The sequence below is a fragment of the Excalfactoria chinensis genome, chromosome 7 (genome assembly GCF_039878825.1).
Source record: "Excalfactoria chinensis isolate bCotChi1 chromosome 7, bCotChi1.hap2, whole genome shotgun sequence".
Taxonomy (NCBI): Eukaryota; Metazoa; Chordata; class Aves; order Galliformes; family Phasianidae; genus Excalfactoria; species Excalfactoria chinensis.
In genome coordinates this window covers 6,438,408-6,455,535 of record NC_092831.1, presented here as the reverse complement: position 1 = coordinate 6,455,535, position 17,128 = coordinate 6,438,408, and the positions used below count along the sequence as shown (strand labels likewise).

General features: G+C 37.9%; 1 protein-coding gene across 2 annotated transcripts in view; it reads right to left on the bottom strand.

Moving 5' to 3' along the window:
- NCKAP5 (NCK associated protein 5) overlaps positions 1-17,128 on the bottom strand; it is a 356,004-nt gene that overhangs the window by 104,862 nt on the left and 234,014 nt on the right. For both annotated transcript variants that reach the window (XM_072341540.1, XM_072341542.1), the window contains one exon: positions 4,451-4,606. In XM_072341540.1, the coding sequence (XP_072197641.1) occupies positions 4,451-4,606 (156 nt within the window). The remainder of the gene's footprint in view (positions 1-4,450; positions 4,607-17,128) is intronic.

Genomic DNA, 17,128 nt, shown 5'->3' with positions numbered 1-17,128 from the left:
AAGAGTCAATCCTATGTATACCTTCACAGGGGAACCAGCACACAAAGAGGGCTGGAATTAAGATTCTTCTATTTTTCCTGCAGAATCATCAAGGATCTATAATTCAGACACAAAATTTTAATGCTGCCTTTTCTGTAATCTGATTTACTCTATGCTTCATGTGTAAAATACACTAGCCTACCTGACTAAGGTGGAGTATTAAGGCCTGAGCTGCTTCCATGTCCTTGAGTGGAAGTATAAGAGTACGCCCAGACAGAAGGAGCCAGGAGAAATTATCCAGCTATACAAGGTATTTGACTGCATGCTCTATTCCAGCTTCTCATCTGCCAAAGCAGAAATGAATCAGTTTGTACAGGATGTAGGAAATGTGCAGCTGAAACAAGGAATGATTGCAGTCTTCTCGAGTCTTCATCCCATCTCGATTCACAATCCCTTTTCTTTTTGAAAAACTGAAGAGACATGCACTGTGTTCAAGGACATACTGCCAAAACAACAACAGAACTGCTGCTGAAGGAGACATTTTCTGAAGCAACTTCCACTAAGTACTCCTTGGTCATTTTGTTCAGAGCCCCATCACCCTGCCTCCTTCATAAAGAAGCTTCTAAGGTAGCTGCAGTACTGCAGTGGCAAAGAACGAAGTCTGGAAGAACTCAAACATTTCATACAGTTAGACACAGTTAATTCATGCTGAATTATCTTCACTGCATAAATGTCTGTGCAAACGACAGACTTTAATAGGCCTTCAAAGCTGACACACTATTTATCACTGATTACATTTTTTAAATCAAAGTAACTATGCCTTTAACAGGCATGTTTAGATTAAGACTGACACTAACTCAGTATATCAGTTTAAGTCACTTGCAATTATGCAGGTGCTTGGGCAGCCTGTATTTCTGTCAGCTAAAGCTAAATTGAGGTAGAGAGCCCATATCCATACTGAATAATGAAGCCCTCGTCCCAGGGGACAGATACACATTCTCACATGTGGAATATTCCCAAAGTTCTCCTCTCTGCACTGTAACTGTGTGATCTCTTCTTGCTGCAAAAAGGTTGTCACAGTAATAGTGTAAGTACAGAATCTTGCTCTGAGAGTCTGTATAATAGCTAACATGCCCAGGAGGTCCAATAAGACTTTGTGAAAAAGTCCAGTTATATGCATATGATTTTGAAAGTGCATCAATATTGTTTTAATGTAATTTTATACATATCCACATATACCTGAAATCACTATGCAAGGGTTGATGCATGTCCATCATGAACTGCAATTTCCTGTACATAGATGGCTACCATTAAAAAAAAGAAAAAGGTATCTCGGTGAGTGATGAAAGAAGAAAGAAATATTATTCTACAAAGGAGTTCATGCTATTTGTCATACTTCGTTAATATTTCAGTTTGTGAAGCACTCCAAATACACGGAGAAGTTATCAGGGACTTTTTGTTTCTGCTTTGTAAGAGTTTTACAGCATTTGATCAAACCCTCTGAAGTAAATTAGATGGCATTTCATGAGCAGCCAACTAAAAATGCTGAAGGCACAAAGGAGTTCTGATATCCAGGAAATCACAATTAATTTCGACTACATAAAATGGAATACGAGGCTGCACAAACCATTTGTTATTTGTCACTGTTTCATTTGATTACAAACGTATGGTATTTATCAGTCTGTAGAGTGGAAATAGAATTTGCTGTAAATGATAAAGAATGTAAAAAGATTACAGGTGTAATATACATATATCCTTCTTATCGAAGTATATGATAGCTCTCACTTGGGCAGACTACCAAGACTCTATATTATACTGATTTTTATTGTTCAGTGAGAAAATTTCTAGGTTAAACAGAAGTTAAAAGCTAAAAAGTACTACAGATATTTCTTTGACAATACATTTGACAGCGCCCAAGAGTAAGAAAATAAATTCTAGATACAACTCCACTGATAAGGAATTCGTTTAAAGAAAGTTCTTTCTGAAAATGAAGCCCTGTTTCCCACTTAAAGCTGATAATTTGCCAGCCAGTATCCAACAGACCGAGATGACTTGACAGAAACTCCAGGAGAAAACCACCATTCACCTCATATCTACCAAACCAGTAATCAACAAGGACAGACAAAACAACTGTTCTATGAATGGAACAGCAGCTTCTTTTGCCCATATAGGTATTCAAAAGAAACGAATCTAAATTTGCTATGTTGTACACAAACTGACTAAATTATCCACTTAGTTCTGGGCTGGTGGACAGCTTTTCTTTTTTTCTCTTCTTACACTGAAAATTAGCTTGGACTTATTCAATGTTTTTCTTTGTTTGTTTGAATGTGACCAGTCAAGAGAAGGTATTCATCAGAAGAACAAACTGTTGACTCAAAGCATTTGTATAATAAAAACACAGCACCGTTTGCTCACACTTTTCCCTTGATGAATACTGTTAACTATTTTTATACATAGATATATATGTACACACGTATATACAGTCCCTTATTACAAGAGAGGCACATCACAGCAGTAAGATAGGCAGGGTGGAAGGATGGACGCTCTAATAGACTAGGCTACATCCTGGCACAAGCAAAACTTGTCAAGAACCAAACTGAATTAATAAAAAACAAAGTAATATGAAGAGTTATTATAAGACCTTTTAAAGTGATGATATTAATGAAATTATAATAAAAACTACTAATGAAACGGGCCTGATATTTTCATTTACTTTCAGTATGTTATTTATAGGCAGCCTTCAGACTCTATAGAGCACAGATGGAGGACTAGCTTCACTAAGTACTTTACTAGAATCACTGAATTTATTAATTGTGGATCACGCAGTAATATCTAACCATGCAAAGTAAGATGAAAGATTCTGACACTTGCTTCACAGAAACTAGCAAACAGCAATTTTCCCCTCCTTCTATATAGATTAATAAAATATTTAGAGTAATTACTCTGCATATACTAAAGGATTCAAACTGTTAATTGCATGTAACTAAAGAAAAAGCATGTAACAATTAATAAACCACTGAGTCCCTATTTACATTCCTCAAGACAAAACCAAGTGCAAGAATACATGTCATTAAGCAACACACAATTAACAACGTTTTGTTTTAATTATCTTAGACCACAATTAATAATGATTCTGCAGTCCATCCTTCTACTTTGATAGCTACTTACACTATTTATGTAGATTAATTATTGATGTATTGGAATTCACTACTATATGTTTTTAACAAGCCTCTGCATAACGCTGACATCAATGAGGAGATCTGTTCACTCGCCTTCCAGGTCTAGGTTTAAATGCTATGTTATGTATCTGGGCAATTTGCCACAACTGATAAAGGCCGTGACATTATTGACGAACTTCCTATCAGTTGAGGACTTGCTACTCTTTGCATCCCTTGCCCTGATTCTGCTCTTTGCCATGCCCATATTCCTCAAGATTACACACTCAACCACAGTGTGATCACTACAGTCTAGACTGCCTCCAATCTTAATCTCTTTAATGAGTTCCTCTGTGTTGGTGAACACCAGGTCTAGTCATGCTTCTCCTCTGGGTGATCTGTCCAATACTTGAACCAGGAAACTACACTAAACACACTTCAAGAGCCTCCTGAATTGCTTGCAGCCTGTCATGTTGCCTTCCCAGCAGATATCAGGGAAGTTGAAATGAGAGCCTGTGAGCATGGTGCTTCTTGTAGTCAAAGCAAGAGGGTCTCATCAACAGATTCCTTGTAGTCAGGCTGCCTGTAATGGATACTAGCTATCACAAGTCCATTCATCTAGTCATTGCTTTTAACCCCCATCTCAACCTGATTATAGCTATTTCTTGGAGGCAGGTCTTTGCAGTCTATCAGCTTCTTAACGTACAGAGCACCTCCCTCACCCCTCCTTCCTTGAATATCACTCCTAAAAAGCTTGTAGCCCTTGACTGCAGCATTCCAGCTGTGTGATTCATACCACCATATTTCCATGACAGCAATCAGGTCCTCATTTTGTAATAGCACTGTGGTTTCCAGCTCCTGCTTCTTTTCCACTCTGCACTGGTGTAGAGGCACCTGGACAGCCGGACTACTGGACACATCATCACTTTAGATAGAGGAGCCCTACCTAATTTCTTTGAGACAATTCATAGGCATTTCCCCATTGCTTCCTAGAGTGGCAGCGTTCCCCAACTCTACTCTGTCATTCAGAAATACAACCTCTTCCCTGGCTGAATCTAGTTAAAAGCTCTGCTAGTAATACCCAATTATTGGCTGGCAGCAGCCAGCCTGCTGCCAAGAACACTCTTACCCCATAGATGCACCCCACCGAGTATCAACATGGTCTTGAAGTTGCGTTCAAGGTTATAGAACCTAACATGAGTATAGGTGAACTGTGAAAGATTAGATTTATACTACAAAGGAGATTCAGTGAGAATAAATGAATGTGGCAGGGGGCAGAGCAGGCTTTTATGTGTGAAACTGCTTTTATTTCTTACCTCCAGGGCTTTCAGACGCTCCAATAGCAATTTTGTCTTTTCTTTTTCCTCTTCAGTGCTGTTGCTGTTGCTTTCACTTCTTGAATCTTCATCTACTGCCGTGTGAATTTTTTCCATGCCTTCTTTGCATTTCCTACTGTCTTCTGACAGCTTTTCCTGAAACAATTTTTAAAGTGTCATTACTCACAGGAGGAAATGAAGTCAACCATACAAGTCTCTTCAGCTCTCCCCTGTATACAAATTAAGAAAAGACAGAGCAAGTTACTACGTACTGAACTGACTAAATGGAGTCATGAAAGGTTTATTAAACACGCTGCTAGGCCAATTCAGCAGGAACGTATGAAGAAATGAACTACTACACGTACTTTAAATTTTTACAATTTGGAACTCATCTTTTTTTAATAGAATAAGTTGAATTTTCCTTAAAAGTTGCAATGAAAATTGAACATTTTATCTTTCAGTGGACGCACTGAGATATAAAGTAGCTTATTATTAAGGAAAACAAACATTATGCCTGATACATTTAACTTTTGCATCACCTCGAGCTAATATTTGAGTTGCTAAGTATTGGGATAAAAACCAAACTATTATTCAAGTGCTGATTTTAAAGTCCACGCTAATATACAACCGACAGCAAAATTTTCAAAGTGCGCTCCCTTCTTACAGGACAGTCAGTTGGGTATTATTGGCTGCTGCTGTTTAATGGCTGTTTAGTTTTAAAAGATGTCTCTAAAAATCCGAAGTTTGAACGCTGAATCCCTCTAACACCATTAATTATACATCAAAGAGCAAGTGAAATATCAAGACTACAAGCAGAAAACAAAAATTCAATCTAAGCAAAAAAACATGTATTTTTATGGAGAACTAGTCTAGCTTGAATAACTGCAAACACCTGATAAGTCTTCAAGAGATAAGAGCAAGTCTTAACTAAAATCCATAAACACAAATGAATTACAAATCAGCACTGTGAATTGCGTTTATTTTTTATCTTTTAAAAATCAAGCTAGCTTAGAAATGGACTACTACCATGTTAGAACTATAATCAAATATCAGTTTTATAAGTTACGGGCTCACTCACTGAATACTCTGACACAAACCATGAGGCATAGAGCCTTGGAAAGTTTACTTCAAAGAGCCGTTCCATCAGGCACCCAGCATTACTGTTGTCATGATCACAAAGGGACCATAAGTATAGTCATGTTTTATTCTTGCTTGCTACGCCCCAGCACAATGATAGAGCATCTGTAAAAGAGCCATTAAACCATTTTCCCTTCAACTTATCTTGATGAGTGAGTTTCAATGAACTCAAAACCTAATTTAACACAGGTACCTCTTTGTTGTGTTTCAAACACAAACAGTTATTTTTAGGGGAGAGAGAGAGACGTACTGGATGTGGCTCACATACAAAGAAGAGATAGAAGAAAGTATAGCCTGTGATACTTCATCACAGAAGGGGGAGTAATGCAACTTCAATCAGAGTAAATCCCCTACATCCATCACCTAAGGAAGTAACCCATTCATCTTCTAATTACAAAATCTGATGAACTTGGCACAGTAGTGGCACATTCAAGAATGAATATCCTGTGATCTCCTATGATGTGCACGAGAATATCTCTAAATATTTAATACTGTTACCTCTGCTTGAATGTGTAAATACAGCTCACACATTTATTAATAAACCAGAGTATATCATGAACCCTATCCGGAAAAAGCTGTAGAATAAACATAATTTGTGCTTAAAATCAAGTTAAGGGGAAGATGACAAAGGCTTTGGGTAGGACAGATTCCTGCTAATGTCAAAGAAAGCTGCTGCAAGGAGGAGGCAGAGAGGGGTAGAGAGAAAGCATCTTCTGAGAGGAAATATGGGTCTCCTACATGATGCTGATTACCAAACAATGGGATAGAGCAGCTTGGTCTTTTTTTTTCCCCTAGATTCCTACACTGCTTGTGTTACAACTGTTAGAAACTTCTAAAACGTCTCTGTTTTATGCATCATGTATTGAACAATTAAAGTCAGGCTGGATTTGCAAGCTGAAGAGCAGTACACTCTCAGGTCAGAAGTACAGCAAAGGCAGAGCAGGCGCTATCCTGCTGATCAATGCAGTTTCATTTCTGTGAAGAGGTGCCAGGTGGAAACTGTGCTCTGGCAGTAAGTTGGGCAGGCAAGAATAACAGCAATGAAAGACAAACCAGAGCCCAGATCTTGATCTCCCCAAAGCAATTAGAATTCAAGACTCAAGCCTATACTGATATGTGAACAGCCTGATGAGAATTCTACTGTAAAGCTTCATTGACATCTCTAATACTCTATGTCAACAAAGAGACAATAAGAATATGAAATATTCAAATCTTTCTATAAGGAAACCAGGATTATGCTGTTCATCATAGACCTGTTCCCACTGAAATTAATGTGTAACTTACTATCTAGTCCCATCTTGCAGAAGCTTCTCAAACTGGTTTAAACTCTTGCTACTTGCCTGAAACCAACAGTATCATGCAAATCTGAAATGACACCTTACCTTGACTATTATTTCTACATACTCAGTTTGCTCTATAAATCAAATAAATAGTATACTGACAATGAACCCTTTGATCAGACACTGAAGATCCTACAGCCAATAGAAAACAACAGATGAAAACACAGCCGGCATCCTGGAAATGGCAAGCGTTCTAGAATCAATGGGAAGATATAAATCACTGAAGACGCTGATCTATGAAGCCATACAATGCAGCGACCTGACTGAGACTCATTATAAAGTTGGCTTTCAGTTAGTTGAAGTAGAAAAGAATAATAAATTAAGAGAGCAGGACATATACTTGGAATGCCAAATGATAATTTTCCTGGAGTGTGCAGGAATATAAATAAACGTTTAAAGCCAGGCTTGCGCACCTTTGAGAGCACTGGACAAGAAAGTGCTTCCACTGTTTATAAATAAAAAAATGACCAAAGTGATAGGAAAGATCATACAGAAACTTGCAAAAAGATGAAAGATGCTGAACTAGTTATTTCAGAAACAACCTCATCCTTTCTACCAGATAGGCAATAAGCTGAAGTTTCAGACTCAGTATTACTCACTGGGAGCTGAATTGGGTGCCCTTCCTTCAAGATGTCATCTTTCCAAGGAACAGACAAATGTCAAAGGGATGTTTAGCCAGCTATTTCTTACCCACTGCCATCTCAAAACTGTACTTTTAAAGTTTCATTGGTAATATCTTGGCTTGCCGTTCCTTCCCTTTCTTTACTTTTAAGTTGCCTTTTAGGAATTACAGCATACACGCATGAAAAGGTGGAAAAAATGAATTCCATTTAAAATATTTCAATTTCAATCTACAAAATATCAAAACAGGAAGACTTACAGTCTGATGATGCAAAGAATAATTAAAAAATTAAAAAAAAAAATAAATTAAAAAAAAAAGAGGCTCAGAAGAAAGCTATGGTATAGCTGCCAGCATCAGAAATGGCAAGTCACACACTGAGGAAGGATGGATCTCATGCACCAGTACAGACCAGGAAACAACTGCACAGGAAGGCATCTGATAGCAGGGAGAAGAGAAGACAGAGGCAAGGCTCTTCTTGGAAGTTGCTTGATGATAAGATCTTTATGAACAAGTTAGAACATGATCATGATCTTTTTTTCACATGAAGGTTGACAGATGGTCACTGGAAGAGGTTATCCAGAGAGCATCTTGAATCAGAGATATCGCAGAGTTCACTGGAGAAGTGGCTACAGCAATATAACATGTTATAAATGAATCTGTACTTTACAGTACTGATTATAAATAGCAATATTTCCAAAGTCATGTCACAAAATTCTGCTCGAGCCAAACAAGAATCTTCAAAAGATCAAGATCCTTTAGATGCTGATTTTCTCAATGAGCATTTGATGACAACTTGTTTGTCTGGAAGTTGACAAGTACTAATTAGAAATGGCATCCTTACTTACAGAAGCTAAAGATCATGCTCATATGATTAACACAAATTCCTCCGCAGTTGCATAGCATTTTGGATGCAATGCAGTAAAGATCTCTCAAACTATCACTGTGCCCATTTACAGTGTCAGATTGTGACACCACAGTTCATTCTTTTTTTCTTTCTGAATTCCTTTTAATTCTTCAACTTCCAGGATGTATATGTCTATATATTGTATATTGTACATATATGACTTTATGAAGGTTACAAATTCAAATTATTCTGATTAATGCCTGCATTTTTCCAAATACTACACTTAAGTCACACATACACAAGAAAACAATATATGCAGAACACATATTAACTTAGTGCTTATGATTGCTTAGAAACACTTGAGAAAAAACTGAGCATTTTTTGCAATGTAATTACTAGCAGATTATGCAGTCAGTGGTACCATTCACCCCAGAATCCAGCCAATGTGGAGCCCAAGCTATCTAACTCAGCACTTCAAACCACTTAGCACTTCCCATGAACACGTCTCAGAAGCTTCCGTGCACAGTGTCTTGGATCTCACTAACTCCACTGGGAATCCAGGTAGATTCCTTTAGTTGCACAATTTTAACACTCTTTCCTGCTATCATGAAGGCACACCGTTAACCTCCAAAACCTGAGCTGCAATTTGCAAAACCACATACAGAAATTTGTATGTAATAATAAATTCTCAATTTTGTTTCTTGCAAGGCCATTCTATAGTCTTGATGTATTCATTGACTATGTACTCTCACTGTTATTTTCACGGCAGACCTCCTAGTGTTCAGCACCATTTTTCACTGCAAGTGAGCGATACGAAACGAGAATGTTCAGACTGCCAATGTAGATAAAAATAGTAGGTGAGGGCTTCTTTGTACTTGCATGAAAAAACAGCCCCAAGCTATGCACAATGAGCTCAAACAATTCGACTGCACAAACTGAAAAAAGGCAGCAATTGCTCCAAGGACTACTGACTTAAAATTCCAAAAAGGTTTAATATGTTTTCCAGCATCATCTTACTCACCTTTCTCTCCCTGACATAAACCTTTTTCTTTCCTCATAATGAATTGCTTAATGTGGCTCAATGCCTCTTATAAATGACCTCTGACACCTTTGCAGCATATTCTGATGTGTTTTATAACCTGTTTCATTTAGTCAAACCTTAAGTACAGAAAGGACCATTTTACATTAGGTCAGAGCAATGTAAAGTAGGAGTGATGAATTCACAGCGTCTCCTGTTAGATGCTTTGTACAGGACCAGTTACTGATGTCACTGTGACATGAGCATCTGAAATAGTTTCCTAAGTTTGCTTAATCTGCAAATGGCAATGTGATTAAACACCACGATCCATGTCTCAAAAAACCAAAAACTGAGCAATCCATGTAAAATCTTCAACAACTGCATACGATGTAATGGTGCAATCTAAATCTAATCTCATAAAACGCTATGAACAAGACTTCTGTTTTCACCCAGTATTCCTGTATCTATGCATTCCGCTGTTCTCTTGTTTCATTTCCTCCCAGTGAAAGCACAGACTGAAACACAGTTTTGCTTTAAAAAGAACATCAGCAAATACAGTAATAATACATTTTTGTTTACCTAATAGCTCTTATTCAGGAGAAGCTGCCAAAAATTGAAGAAAAAGAAAAGAATGCACCTATATCAGAATGTATTACGGAACCATCCCAAACTCTTCATATTTTAACATTACCACTGTTAGGAAAAACATATACAAGTTTTTGTTTTTCATCTCTGGATCTGACTTACAGATTGAACACAGTGAGCAATAACACACCCTACATTAAATATGGGTGATGGAAGAGAACAAAGCACTTTCTTTATGTTTCTGATACGAGCCTCCTACCACTCGTTTATCAACCCAAATGTTCTATATATTATTCTTCTCTGAAAACACTCAATCTTCCAGGCTATCGGCCCTATTGAGCATTCTGCAGGCACATTAGTAAACTTCCCAATGATGCTTTTATTGGCTGTTCCATGCATCAGAAATACATAGTTTAGACAAAGTTTGGATCAAGAGGACTGTACTAGGAAGGCCTTCACAGTACTCACTAGTAAGTGAACTTAGCAGATCAGTAAGAATAGATGGAATTTCCTGTTCTGAAGTCCCCATTTGAACCTCAGTCCGGGGTATTGAAGAGAGCAATTCTAACCTGTGACCAATTATTACTGTTCACACCATCCTGGCTGTAGTTAACAAACACTCACATTATCAGCATCACCCCCCTCCCTGGCACTTCAGCTGTCAAAATCAGTAACAGTTCTGGAAGTGACTCTTGCAAGGCAAGCCTCAGGCACAGGGATGGCAGGGCAATGCTCAGCATGTTTGTTTTCTATTGCTTTTTCAAAATGGAACACTTCAGCAACGTTCAATAGCAACGACAATGGCAGAAAGAACAGGTATTTCAAGAGCTAAGCTGTTTCTTCCTCATATGTGTGTATGCGATACTATGAGAATACGCACCAAGACTTTTTATGGAGGTACTCTCCGTACTAACTGGTTCATTAGTACCACTCTTGAAGTAATCACCTTTTCTCTCAGAAAATCTATATTCAGCATTTAAACTTTCCTGAATGAGTCTGTAAGTACTAAACTAACTACACTAGACTGAAGTGGCAGCATTAAAATACCCATCCTTGACTGAAGTACAAACAAACCAAACTATTCTGAAAATTCATGTGGTAAATTTTATGTAATTAAGGCAACAGAATTACTCTAGATTTAAATTGCTAGAAGGAAGTCTGTTTTTATTCCCATTGCAACCCTTCCACGTTTTGTTTTTAATAATGTCTTTTTACCACTTGGATGAAGGCCAAATTGCTCTTTTTAATGAAATGAAACAGTTCAAGTGCTCTTTGTTGGTGGTGGATTTTTTTTTCCCAAAAGAAAGTCCAATTTTCGGTACATGGTTTCTTTTGGGAATGTCACAAGTAGCTCTAAGGAATACATCTGAAGATGAGTATTAACTAATGTTTTAGTATGAGAGCAGTATATTAACTGACTAGTTCACACCACGAGCACAAGTACTGAAGCTGACCGAAGAAGCGCCCTGTGGTATTTGGAAAAAAAAAAAAGGAGCATATTATTACATAACCAGGTTTTAAATCTGATCAGTAGAGCAAATCATTTCCAGAATAAACATATCTGTGCTGTTATACTGTTATGCACACTCTTACGTATAAATAATTTTCAAAGATGATGTGCACTTTGGCCAAGAGAGCCAACTGTATCCTGGGCTGCATCAAAAGAGAGATGGCCAGCAGGGTGAGGGAGGTGACTGATCCACTCTGCTCTGCCTTTGTGAGAGCCCATCTCAAGTACTGTAACCAGAGCTGGGGCCACCGTCACAAGAAAGGTGCAGAGGTGCTGGAGCAGGAACAGAGCATCTCCCCAAACAGCAGAAAGATTATCTGAAAACTGATAGCAGCTGTGAAGTCCAGGAGGTTACTGCAATCTCTTAAGATGACTGAGCAGTGCTATGTTAGAGCCATACTCTTTTCTCACATACAACCCCTGAATTAAGAAAAGGACAACCATAAGAACATCATTAAGGGCAAGATTCAGGCTGCAGGTAACCTGCTGTGCATAAATGAGAAGTCTCTGTACACATTAGGATGATCTTCATCTGTCAGGCTGTGAATCACCTCATCATCTTGTTTTCTAGAGTATCTATGAATTTGTTATGCCTGTTTCATATGTATAGGGTTCAGCTAATGTATATGGGCTGGTTTTTGTGCACTCATAAAAATAAAATAAAATCTAAAGATAAAGCAAAAGATAAAAATAACACAATAATAATACCTTGTCAAGGAAAATATAAGCGGAGAATTACAATAATTATAATACATAACAGCAGTCAATCTTCACTGCTTGCTTTTAGAGAATATATAGGTATAGAAAATCCTAGGAAGGCAAAGAGCAGCTTGTTTTCTGAGAACCACAGATAAACAAACTGCAAATTTCACTTATGAGACTTCAGTTATGCTAAGCATAATTCCATTGCTTTGTCACTGTACTACAAACAAATGATCAAAAGGGGAAAACTATTTGCACACAAGTTCCTTATGACAAAACTGTAATTCTGAACAGCGTCTGAAGAGCACGTCACTGTCCCCTGGGGACAAGAATCCAACCTCAAGTTGGTTAAATGTGGGAACAAATATTTAACAGAATCTCTGCACACTGGTGGAAAGCTATCGGAAGAAAAACCTGTAAGGAATTGCTTGTTACAGAGCTGCTGGTTTCTCTGCATGGAAAAGCAGAACAAGAGCAGATCCTCATGTCCCTGACAGTCCAGCATCCCTAATGGAGCTCCCAAGAGTGTGGGAGGTTCCACTTCAGTCCTTCCCTGGGAGACACAAAACTGCCAAGCTTTGCCTTGTAATATTCTCCTTTGTAGATGAGGGGATCTGGATGATGCAGTCTCCTGTGTGCACTTCTGTCCCAGAGATGTGAGTTTAATTTTAAGGATATATTTCCACTCTGCAATAGAAGTTGGCATTAAAAATTCTATGTGGATTTCAACTAGGGAATTCAACTAGTGCCTTTTTTCCAATTCAAGACCATGTCCCTTCTATAAAATGTTACACATCAGTGGCCTGAACATTAAACTTGCATAATTTTGTGTAAAGATAAAATTATAGTGCAACAGATACAGTTTTTCTTCTTATGATAGAGCTGTTGACATCAACGTCTGTCCAAGTTTGAAGTGACAGCCTCAACAACTGTTCAACATTTGATTCTCACAAAACACACCGACAAGAAATCAGGTCGATCCGGCCAACGTTGCCAACTGAAATATGCCTGCATCATTCATGTAGTCTCACCTCACAGATGCCTATTTCAGAAAGCAACTAGCAAAACACTCCAGGCTTCACAAATGAGAGATAAAGGTCTTTTAGAATTGAAATGACTTTATCTTTGTATTGAAGTTATCAGTATCAAGAGTCATTACGAGTGTTCATAATCTCCTTTCCTACCTGTAGCTAAGGCAGGCACATAAACACATTTTTACATCTAGCAAGAAGGCAGAAAATGGACCTGAACTTTCTTAAGCACAAAGCCACTCCAGTGAAGCTGCAGCGTGAACAGATTACTGCCCTGGTGGTGATGTCCTGCAAAATGGGACAGATGTCCCCTGTGCGGCTCTGTGCACCACTCTTATAACACTGAAACTTATGAAATCACTTCTGAAGTTACTTACCAAATCCTGTCATCCCTCCAGACCAAAGATCCCCACCACCAGCAAGCCAGCTCTTACTTGGCTTGAAGAGTCCCTCTAAATTCCTAGGCTACAAGTGTTCAAGCTTTCTGCTACCAGTTAAAGACTTCAGTCTGATGGCTGCCAAAATGGACAGAGGGACAAAACATGAGAAGGGACACTTACCAGTATCAGAAAGATAGGAAGGACTCAAACTTCTGTTCTGAGTTACACCCAGGGCCAAAGAAAACTGAAGCACCCTACTACTAAGGCTACCCATAATCCCCATTCAGTCTTTTAACCAGACTGCTTGGTGATGACTCAACAGCACTGACCTCAGAACGGGTTCATTCTCCTCAACAAATTCCCCAGCACAGACACTCAGGGATGACTGGCCTGTGATATTAGATGGGGATGGGCTTCAGGCTGTGTAGAAGCTGGGATGTCAGTTCCCAGCAGGGGAAAGAATCTGCTCCCCAGTGCAGTATTCTTTTGGAGAGTTTACTTCAAAGAAGCACAGTGGGGCACAAAAAAGGCTGCAAGGCTTCACTCACGAGTACTCATTTCCCCACAGCAGAATTCTCTCCTACATTTTTTTAATATAAGACAGAATAGCTCCACTTGAAAGTGATTCATTTCCTATTAGAAGTATAGTAATAGCGTACAGTATGCTGAGCAAAATCATTTGGGAGAAATATGCCTTTTTTCAAGTCTACCAAAATACAAAAAGTCTTTTTTTACTTTTATCTTTTTCTACTCATTATTTGTCTATAAATGCCCCTGTTATCACAAGCAGCAGTTCATACACACTGATGTCATCTTAAATGTACCTGAGAGTAAAAAGGTACATTGTTACCATCTTCTTATAGACAAAGGTAAAAACAAAATAGACAGATGAAGTGTATTTGCTCCAGGAAACAGAAACATTTGTGTCAAAGGAAGGAACTGAATCCAATCTCCTGAACACAGTGCTTGAAACAGAAGATTGTCCTTCCCCTCCGATGCCATGTCTGTCCTGAGCTTCACTGCCCATCTTGACAATTCCACAACTGCAACAAATTATCAACTTACAACAAACACTCCTTCCCATCTATTTTGATTGCGGTACACTGACAGAAAAGCAATTCAAACAAAATCTGAAAGACACTGAGTGATCTGTAACCAGGTAAGACTCCAGACACTCGGTAATGTGATCAAGCAGGGAACTGACTCTATAGTTTTTGATCCAAAATACAAACTTAGGAAGAAAAGTCTGCAATGGTTTTTGTTTTAGCTTTTTGGATTGAAGTATTACTCACAATTATTTCTAGGGATCACTTTCCCTGTAAAATATAGCAGTAGTAGCTTGAATGACAGTAGTAGGAACATGTAAGGTAGTGGTTTGGCCTTTCACAGTCTTATCTGCAGTTGGTTAATGCCTCTTTGAAACATAAAAGCTCATACACTAGAGCCTTTTTGTCATATAAACATTTAAGCAAGAAACATGATGGTTCGCATGAATTCAAATCACAAGTATTCATATCAACATTTATGTGAGCGTTCATTATAAGTGTTCCCAACGTTATTATTATGCAAAATGGTAAGGGAGAATTTTATTTACAATCCTGCTTCTACAATCATTTACCCTAAAGAAATCACATCATCCATCTGTAAGTCCAGCAAATTAAATTCCCGTAGGGCAGCTGGCTCTATGGAAGGGGTTAGAATATTTTTGCTAGAAGTAAGAATCTTGACAAGACATGACACAATATTGTAATAATACTGTACACTCTAGGCTCTATCTTATTATTATTCCTCTGACACGATCGCTGTGCAACATTTAATGTTCATTAGCAACAATATTTATTCTGGAGTCAGGCTTATTGATATTATAATAAGAACTCAATTTCATAAATCCCAGAACTATAATTAGATTTGTAAAAAACAAATATGTAGACAATGGTCAATAGATCAAAAGCATTTATTGCACAGATGTATTCAGACATTAATTTGAACAGAGTACACACACTAAAACTAACTTAGCGTGGTGTCAGAGAATATGGGGCATATGTTGATAAGACACAGTAAAGATCTCCTGGCACGTCCTCATTTGTTACAAAATACGTGGCTGTGAAACAGCACTAAAATCTGATACTCAAAGAGTACTGAGTGGAGATTGTATGGTACTTACTACAGGGAACAGGTATGATTCAGAATACTTTCTACAAGGTAACTGCATGATTATAAAGGATGGCTTTAAAAACAATGGTAGTATTTACAGATTCAGTTGAGTTTTGTATCTTTATAAGAAGATAGGTGTGCATACGTATATATGTACATATACCAGTTGGAATTCATTTCAAAAAAGTCTTTTCCTGTGTTAGCTCACATCTATACTTGACCTCACAATATAGGGTGATAATATGGTTATCATGTTCCCAAAAAACGGAATATGTCAGGATACAAAGAAACTTCACCTATGCTGTATATTCAAGTTCTTTCTCCATGTATGAATTAGCCTTGTAAGTACATCACAAAATGGTCTGGGCATATTTGAAAAATACATAAAAGAAAAGTTTCTATTGCAATACTGCTTCTTGCCAAACCTGGAATCAATTTTTCTAACACAATTCATCATACATTTAGATTATATGTTTGTTCATGCTTTCCACAGTTGGTTTCAGTAACATAATCATTATTCTTACAATGCTTTACTAATACATTTCTCATTTCAGATCACAGATTTTTTGCCAGCTACCTGTTTTGATGAGTGTTCCAGGTATTATCTTTTGTTACACGTGGCTGTTGCCTAACTCACTGCATAGTTTTTGCTTCATCACTGAGTAACAAACATACAACAAGCGAACCTATTTGTAGCCTACAAAGCAGTACAAGGGCTGAAATGTGCTGCTTTCCATGTGAATAGAGCCATTCCTTGACATCTTCCAAAAACAAACTTTTCAAAAGTTTGTCATAACAATTGAACAAAAGGAATGGGAGGATGAATAATTCAAAGATACATTCAGAAAAACAACAATGCTCAAGGATATGTTCCATATTTTTACCTATTTCACTCATCACAGACTGGTACAAGGTGCAGTATGTGAGCTATTCCTTCAGGAAAGGGAAAAGCATTGCTTCTGAGTTGTGAATTAGGAAAAAAAATTCATAAGCAAAGAAAGCCACATATTTGCAATAAAAAGCTATGAGAATTGATAAAGTACAAGCTGACATAGTTATCATGAGTACAATTAAAACAAGCAGTAAAACTTCCCCAAGAACACGAAGAGAACAGGAAGAGAAGAACGTTATACAATGCAAAGCACAAGATTAAAAACAATTCTAAAGTAACGGGACCCTGGAAGGTCCTGGGACAGAGATGGCTACACTCCACCTAACTCTGGCCTGCAGAATGAGCCCCAGCTATCACTCAGCAGCTTCAAAGGAAACCTCATGTCCAGAAAGAAAGGAAAAAAGTGTTAGAGCGATGCAATAGGCGAGAAGAGCTGTTTGCTAGAGCTCAAGAGAAACAATGA